The sequence below is a fragment of the Delphinus delphis genome, chromosome 3, assembly GCF_949987515.2.
Source record: "Delphinus delphis chromosome 3, mDelDel1.2, whole genome shotgun sequence".
NCBI classification, from domain to species: domain Eukaryota; kingdom Metazoa; phylum Chordata; class Mammalia; order Artiodactyla; family Delphinidae; genus Delphinus; species Delphinus delphis.
The window spans coordinates 9,985,062-9,992,852 of NC_082685.1; the positions used below are offsets into that span (position 1 = coordinate 9,985,062).

At 53.5% G+C, this 7,791-nt stretch overlaps 1 protein-coding gene across 1 annotated transcript; it reads left to right on the top strand.

Moving 5' to 3' along the window:
- The first annotated feature begins 2,234 nt into the window (after window positions 1-2,234).
- DNAJB1 (DnaJ heat shock protein family (Hsp40) member B1) lies at window positions 2,235-4,969 on the top strand. Its single transcript, XM_060007839.1, has 3 exons — window positions 2,235-2,520; window positions 3,700-4,280; window positions 4,583-4,969. The coding sequence occupies exons 1-3, from the start codon at window positions 2,310-2,312 to the stop codon at window positions 4,811-4,813; spliced, it is 1,023 nt and encodes a 340-aa protein (XP_059863822.1). The 5' UTR covers window positions 2,235-2,309; the 3' UTR covers window positions 4,814-4,969.
- The last annotated feature ends 2,822 nt before the right edge of the window (window positions 4,970-7,791 follow it).

The following is a 7,791-nucleotide window of genomic DNA, read 5'->3' on the forward strand; positions in this document are numbered from 1 at the left end:
GGTCCACCCACAATACCAATGGTCATCTCCTGTACTTAGAGTCAACTGATTATAGATGTTAAGCTAACCACATCTACAAAACAGCTTCACAGCAGCACTTAGTGTTTAATTGAATAACTGGGTACAAGTGCCTGGCCAAGTCGATGCATACAACTACCCATCACATCCTCTCTTCTTCTCTGAGTTGAGAGCTCAAGCCTGTGCTGAGATTTCTGCAGAGGCCACTTTTCCAATAACATTCCAAAGTGCCCAGTGAGTGTCCAGGTCAAAGAATCATAGCCATAAGAAGAGATGTTGAGTTTTTGTTTTTTTCTTTTGGGGGGGGTTGAACAATTAAAACTTCCTGAACATGACCCAGGCTCGCTCAAGGAAGGGAGAGTTCCCAGCTCTCAGGTTGCCCCTAAACACAAGGACACCCTTCACATGATGTTTTTGGCCCACTCAGGGCTATGTGAAGACCCTTGGAGGCTGCCACATCTGTTAACTCTTAAATTTATAAGTGTGAGGAAATCCACAAGCTCTGAGTTTTTCCCCATGGTGACTCTCCCGCTATCTGTTTATGTAGCTTTTAAAAAAATCAAACTCTCTCCCCTCCACGATTGGTTCAGGAACCCTGCAGTGCTGTGCCCCTGGGCACCCAGCCCAGACTCATCCTCCCAGGTCAGCTGGTGTGTGTCCTAGTCCAGAGTCCTTACTGACACGGTTACCCTGGGGTCGGGGTGGCCAGGGATGGCCGGAATCCCCCTGCTAGACAGCAGGGGAAGGCCATGGCATCTTTCTCAGGAGTTCCAGCCTGCACAAGGGCAGTAGCTACCAGAAGCTTTTTGCCAGGAAACGGGTGGCTCAGCAGCCCACCATTCAACCAGATGGCTAGTCACCCCTTTGACAGCACTTCCTCTAGGCCAGGCCTGTCCTGGGCACTTCACAAATGTTGAATCAACGTCAACTTCAAAGCCCTATGAGGCAGGTACAACTACTACCCCCATTGTACAGATGAGGAAGCTAAAGGCCCTGGAAGGCTCAGTAACCAGCCCAAGATCACACAGCCAGGAAGAGCTGGAACCAAGAATGAAACCGGGCTGTCTGGCTCCAGAGCCAGTGTCACACCGCCCAGACCTCCCAAGCAGTTCTTCCAGGAAACTCTCCCCTTCACAGGGCACCACCACCTACCCACCCCTCTTCCCTTCTCAGGTGGTACCCCTTTCTGAGCCTTCTTACCCCGTCAGCCCTGCCCTTGACCACAGACACCCCAGACTCTCAGAGCCGAAAGGGATCATGTTGCCCACAGATGAGGAAACAGAGGTCTTGAGAGGTGTATGACACGCCCATGTCTCCCCCAAATCATAAAGGTAGTGGGGAGGGGAAAAAGAAGGTGTATTAAAAACAGCCAGGAATATTTACGAAGCGTCGGTTCCAGACACGTTTCTGCCACTAGAGACCCAGCACTGACAAGACCCAGTCCCTGCCCTCGTGGTGGTCGCAGGCTGGGAGAAGGGTGACATTTAGCATGAAAACCAAGGAACAGGGTAATTTCAAATTTCAGTGGCAGGGGTTCTTGAGAATACGGTAAACTGAAAGACTTAAGGAGCTGGACTGAGAAGACCTCTCCAGGGAGATGAACTTTGGTCCCGGGTGCTCACCTCGCTTTACAGGGTACTGTATAGGTGAGGACAGGGACAGTACCGGGGCTCCCAAGTGCATTCTACCCACAGCCGGTAGAAGAGGGCGGGTGGATAATTTTAGTCCCAGAAGCAGGGTGGGTGTCTGGGGCAATGAAAGATTAGGTAACTCCCCCGCCCCGAGACTCCTGGCAGGAACTGATTCCCACGCCCTGTGAGATAAGACCGGGCACGTTTGCTTCTGCTACGGAAGGGGCGGGGCCTTCTCCGACCCCGCCCCTTCCCGGAGCAGCGCATCGTAACCTATTGACCCAGGCAGGGGGCGGGCTGCGCGGCCGGCCGGGTCGTCAGGAGCAGTAAAGCAAAATCTCTATTGGTTCCCGCGGGGGGTGGGCGGGGCCTCCGCCTCCCGGGGGCGTGCGCCACGGGGAGGCGTTGCCGAGGGCGGAGCGGGAAGGGGCGTGGCCGCGCGCAGGGGGCTGTTGGCGGCGCGGCCCCGTCCCGGATGTTGCGCGTCGCAGCCTGGGCGGCGGCGATTGGTCGAAACTGCGTAGGGGGCGGGGAGGAAGGTTCTGGAGTGGGCTGGCGGGCTCTGGAAGCTTCCGCCGGGCGGGTATATAGACTCCGGGAGCGGGGGGCGGCGGAGCCGGGGGACGGCTACAGCTGGGCGGCGAGCGGCAGGCGCAGGCAATGGGCAAGGACTATTACCAGACGCTGGGCCTGGCCCGCGGTGCGTCGGATGAGGAGATCAAGAGGGCCTACCGTCGCCAGGCGCTGCGTTACCACCCGGACAAGAACAAGGAGCCCGGCGCCGAGGAGAAGTTCAAGGAGATCGCCGAGGCCTACGACGTGCTCAGCGACCCGCGCAAGCGCGAGATCTTCGACCGCTACGGGGAGGAAGGTAGTGTGCGCGCTCGCGGCCGGGGGCGCGGCCCCGTCTTTTGACAGGCGGAGAAACCGAGGCACAGCGGCCACGCTGCGGTGTCCCGGGGAGTGGGGGACGCCCCGGCCCCCGGGGGCGAGCAGCCCCCGCCCTCTGGCCACACGGGCCTCCGGTCTCGGATAGGCAGCCGCCCGATGGGAGGAGCAGCCCTGGCTGCGCTGCTCGCCCAGAAGCTTCTAGTATGTCTGGGACTGCCCCTCCCTGGGCTCCCGCCTCCGCCCACGGCCCCGATCGGTCCGGGGTGCTGAAGGAGAGGGTTCGGAGGCCTAGCTTGAGTGGTGGCATTGTGGCCCCGCGGGCCCTAGGCTCACCTGGGCGAGGTGCAGGGCGGGGCCTCTGGCTGAGCGCCGGGCACAGCCTGCGTGTAGTGAGCCTGCAAACGAGAGTGACAGTTAATGCCGAGCGACCTCCCGGAGCTCTCCGAGGGTGGAGTGAGGTAATCACTGTAAAGTGCTTACTTGGCTCCGTGCCGTGCCGGGCACGTAGGTCGGCCGTCAAGGTGTATGGAGCAATGGGGCCTGTCTCTGCCCAGCCTCCCCGGGGTAGCTCTCTTCAGGGAAAAAGAAAGCGTTCTTGGTGTCCAGTTGTCCGTTGATGACTCAGGCTGGCTTCTGGGCTTGGTCTTCAGAAATAAGTGACTTTTTATATAAGAATGATGGTAGTAAGTGCCAGGGTGTGAGAATTTGAAAGTCTCCGTTTACAGTTTCACCTTCATCTCTACTCCCCCACACGTCTCTAGTCCTAAAGTATTTAGGAGTAAACATTTAGTGAAAATTGATCCTGGGTTGTGCTTTTTTCATCGGATCTGTTAGTGAATTTTTTGTACCCCTTGTAACATTGCAGGAAGGATGGGTTACTCAGGTGTGAGGATCTGGGTGACCCCAAGAGATATGGCCATCTCAGAGCTTGAGCCTTTCACTACTGTCATGCCACAATGAACTACCTACCTTGGGGAGTAAGGGTTCTGTTTTTGCCGCTGCAAGTGGGAGGTAAAAGCTTGGGGTTCTTCGTTATTCTTCCCAGACAGGCTAAAAAAATCCCTCCCGCAATGACTTCTAAGCTTTTTTCCTTAAAGAAAGCTCCTGGAGAGCTAAACTTCTAGCCAGCCATCTGATTTCTTCTGCTTTTGCTTTTCAGGCCTAAAGGGCAGTGGCCCCAGTGGCGGGAGCAGCGGTGGTGCTAACGGTACCTCTTTCAGCTACACATTCCATGGAGACCCTCACGCCATGTTTGCTGAGTTCTTCGGTGGCCGAAATCCCTTTGACACCTTTTTTGGGCAGCGCAACGGGGAGGAAGGCATGGACATCGATGACCCATTCTCAGGCTTCCCCATGGGCATGGGTGGCTTCACCAACATGAACTTTGGCCGCTCCCGCCCTGCCCAAGAGCCCACCCGAAGGAAGCAAGATCCCCCTGTCACCCATGACCTCAGGGTATCACTTGAAGAGATCTATAGCGGCTGTACCAAGAAAATGAAAATCTCTCATAAGCGGCTGAACCCTGATGGAAAGAGCATTCGCAACGAAGACAAAATCTTGACCATTGAAGTGAAGCGGGGGTGGAAAGAAGGGACCAAAATCACCTTCCCCAAGGAAGGAGACCAGACCTCCAACAACATTCCAGCCGACATCGTCTTTGTTTTAAAGGACAAGCCACACAATATCTTTAAGAGAGATGGCTCTGATGTCATTTACCCAGCCAGGATCACCCTTCGCGAGGTAAGGCACTAGGCAGGGCAACGTCTGTGGAGGGAGAAGTCTGCTTTTTGACACAGTTCAGTATTTGCTTGACACATATTTCTGAGCTCTTGGTGTGTGCCAGGCTTGGGAGGTGCAGTAGCAACAAGACTTTCCAGGGCTCTGTTTTTCCAGAGCTTCTGTGCTGGTGACCTGGGTGGATCTGGGGGCAGGGTCTTAGCTACAAAGGCCTCATGGTGCTTACCTTACATTAAACAGCCTCTGGGCAGGATGTGAGCTTCCGAAGCTACTCTCTATCTAATGTTGTCCATTTGCTTTCCAAGGCTCTGTGTGGCTGTACAGTGAATGTCCCAACTCTGGACGGCAGGACCATACCTGTTGTATTCAAAGATGTCATCAGGCCTGGCATGCGGCGAAAAGTTCCTGGAGAAGGACTTCCTCTCCCCAAAATGCCCGAGAAACGTGGAGACCTTATTATTGAGTTTGAAGTGATCTTCCCCGAGAGGATTCCCCAGACGTCAAGAACCGTTCTTGAGCAGGTTCTTCCGATATAGTCAACTGTGTTCCCCAAGGATTGACCAGGGACCTTTCCAGAGCTCAAGGATTTCCAGACTGTTCCACCAGCTGTGGACCCGCGAGAGGGCGGGAGGGCCCAGGGCGGGCTTTCGTACTGTTTTCCAGAGAATATATTACACAATCTTTTAAAGTCGTGCACTAGACTTAAGTGGTTTTTCGAGCGATAGGGTGGCAGGTGGTGGGGACAGCAGGAAAAGGCAGTCCAGTCTGCCCCACTGGGTCCTGCCGCCCTCCGGGATGGGCCCACACCCTCCTCCCCCAGGCCCTGCCCAGGGGGAGAGGCAGACCCACAGCTGGACTTGATCCCTCTGTAGTCCCTTTGCTTGCAGATGTTAGACGTGGTATGGACCTGCCTTCTTGGTTACCAGGTCTTGTACACTCCTCAGTTTTTGTTGTGTAATCAGTTCATTTTTTATTCTGTATTTGTCTCCCACGTCTTACTCTTCCCCTGAAGAATCCCGTCTTTTTTCTTGCCATCTCAAATTGAGAACCTAGACTATTTTTGCCGAACTGCCTGGCCGGCTCCCACAAGCAATACCTCTCTCTCGTTCCAGCAAGACCAAGGGAGCCGGCCTCCAGTGAGCGAGCAACTTGAGCAGCTGCCTCTCCCTCGAGCGTCTGGGGCCCTGGCCGGAGCAGGGGGTCCTCTCAACCCCTGGCTCCCAGGCTGGGCGCGCTCACTTTCCTTTTCTGTAAGGCAATCTTTTGGCACACCTGGGATTTACCAGTGGCCCAGGTGATTTTTCATTTAACGGACTCTGGACTCTCAAAAGGATCTGATCCTTTTGCATTTTGCACAGCCCTAGGTATAATCCCTTTTGATAAAAGGGTCTTTGCTTCTGATTACAGGAGCACTGTGGAACGTCTGTAAATATGTTTTTATAATTCCGTGTAAAGTTGGTGTGCACTCAAATGAAACCAGTCCACAGCAGCTGCTGCTCTCTGTAAGGGGCCATGATGGAATTCGGAAGGAACCTGGTGGGGGCGGGGGGAGGCATGTAGGAACAAGTATCTGTTCCTTGCAGGCCAGTCTGGTGCTCAGACCTTTAGACTCCTTGTAAGTTGCCACTGCCAACACAAGACCAAAGTGTGTGACTTGTCAGTGTGCAGTGTGACAGCATTAAAGACTGATGCTAAACCTCAGGGGAGCGGTCCTGTGACTCTGTTTGAGGGCTCTGCTGACGGGCTGGGGTGGGGTCTGGGCAGCCCTCCAAAGGCGGCCAGGGTGGGTGGGTGGGCGGGAGGGAGGGGTGAGCAGAAGGCAGGAGTCCTCTGCAAGGGAGAGAGAAGTCACCCTCCTTGAGCTGGATGTGGTGTGGATAACAGCAACCCACAGGGCTCGATCCAGGCATCTGGAGAGCCCAGTGGACTCAGCTTGCTTTCTGTGAAGGTTGGGGCCAGAGTTAAGCAGGTCCCCTCCCAATATTCCAAGGTCTGGTTGCTGGGGCCAAAGGGAGGTGTAGGTATCTCCCCCCACTCCTTACTTGCTAGAACAGGCTGGTGTCAGGCAGACCCTGGCCAAACCAGACTAGGATTCCAGCCCAGGGCTGGCCCTGCCCTGGTGAAGACCTATTTCCTGCCCTCCCTTTATTTGCAGGCCACTGAAACTGCTTTTACTTTGCAACTTTTTTTAAGGAACTGGTTTTATTTTAAGGTAAGTAATTACACAGGCGGAAAACAATGTATTGCTATTTTGCTACGAAACGTCTTGATGTAAAAACTTAAATAACACCATGTTTAACGTCAACGTAGGAGTGGCTTTCCCTTCCCACTGAAAGAATTTAACCACTGAAAACAGTCTAAGAGCAGTGCTGTCCAAGAGAACTTTCTTCAGTGATGGGAATGTTTTATGTCTTTTAAAACAGAAATTCTTTAAGATTCAATAGAAGTTGCTTGGTAGCTGTAGCCACACGTGGTTAGCGGTGACTTGGGTAAGACCTGGGTGTCTTAGAAGGGCAGCCATGTGGAGCCCAGAGAGGCCATCCTAGTTGGGAGGTGACCCCTGGAGTATCAGAGCCAAAAGGGACCTTATCACAAGATTTGTTCACTGAACCAGGGACCAAGATGACATTTACTGCAGAATTGGCCCTGGCCTTGGTTGGGGTCACAGACCCCCAGGGCTGCCAATCCCCCCGCCCCCGTCTCCCTCATTACATAGCAGGTGCCTGTGAACTTCATATCCAAGGGCCACCAGCACGAACGTGCACAAAGCCTCAATGTGTCACAGTTCTGGTAACTTATTTAGAGCAATAATCTAACCAGGGCGGTGGATGGGGCAGCGTGAGTCTAGGAAAATGTTCACAGTGAAAAAGACAGAAAGGACCCTAGTGGACAGAAAGCCTGCCCCTCAGATGTACAGCTTTTGCCCACGCTGGGCGCGGTTGTGTGTGTCAAGTGTCTGGTTGTCTGCAAGTGGACCTCTCCTCCGTAGCTTCCAGTTAATGGATCTTTTTTACTTTCCCATGCTACCTATCTGACCACGTTTCAGAGTTCCTTCCATGTCGGTGCATGTGGAGCTGCCTCTTTTTTGGGCCCACTTCATCTTTATCCATCGCACCAGGAGTGTCGCATTGATGCAAACAGTAGAAAACTCAAAATTTACATTCGGCCTGTGGTGAAAAGTCGAGTCCCCTCCCTCCTCAGAACCACTGTAGACAAGCCATGGCATTAGAAAATTTTTCCTTTTTTAAAAATGTTTTTTGTGCGTCCTCCCAGAGAGAGTCTGCTTATATAAGCATAAGCATAATTTCTAAATGTTCAGTTTCAATTTTTGGCTAGGTAATCGCAGTACCAAATTTACAAGGGCACATAGAGTTAAAAATTCTCCCTCCCACCCTGCTTTTGAGTCCACCCCCAGTGAATGTTCCCAGTGTCTCCTGTGCATTTCCTTCTGAGATGCTGCACGAATATATTTTTCTTTTTTTGTACTAGTGGTACATACTGTATGCTATGTGTT

What these genes read in the sequence shown, in the direction of transcription:
- DNAJB1 (XM_060007839.1), top strand. Translation starts at nt 2,310, where the DNA reads ATGGGCAAGGACTATTACCAGACGCTGGGCCTGGCCCGCGGTGCGTCG. An exon ending in CGACCGCTACGGGGAGGAAG is followed by an intron (nt 2,521 to 3,699) that starts GTAGTGTGCGCG and finishes TTTGCTTTTCAG; the next exon opens with GCCTAAAGGGCAGTGGCCCC. An exon ending in CCAGGATCACCCTTCGCGAG is followed by an intron (nt 4,281 to 4,582) that starts GTAAGGCACTAG and finishes TTGCTTTCCAAG; the next exon opens with GCTCTGTGTGGCTGTACAGT.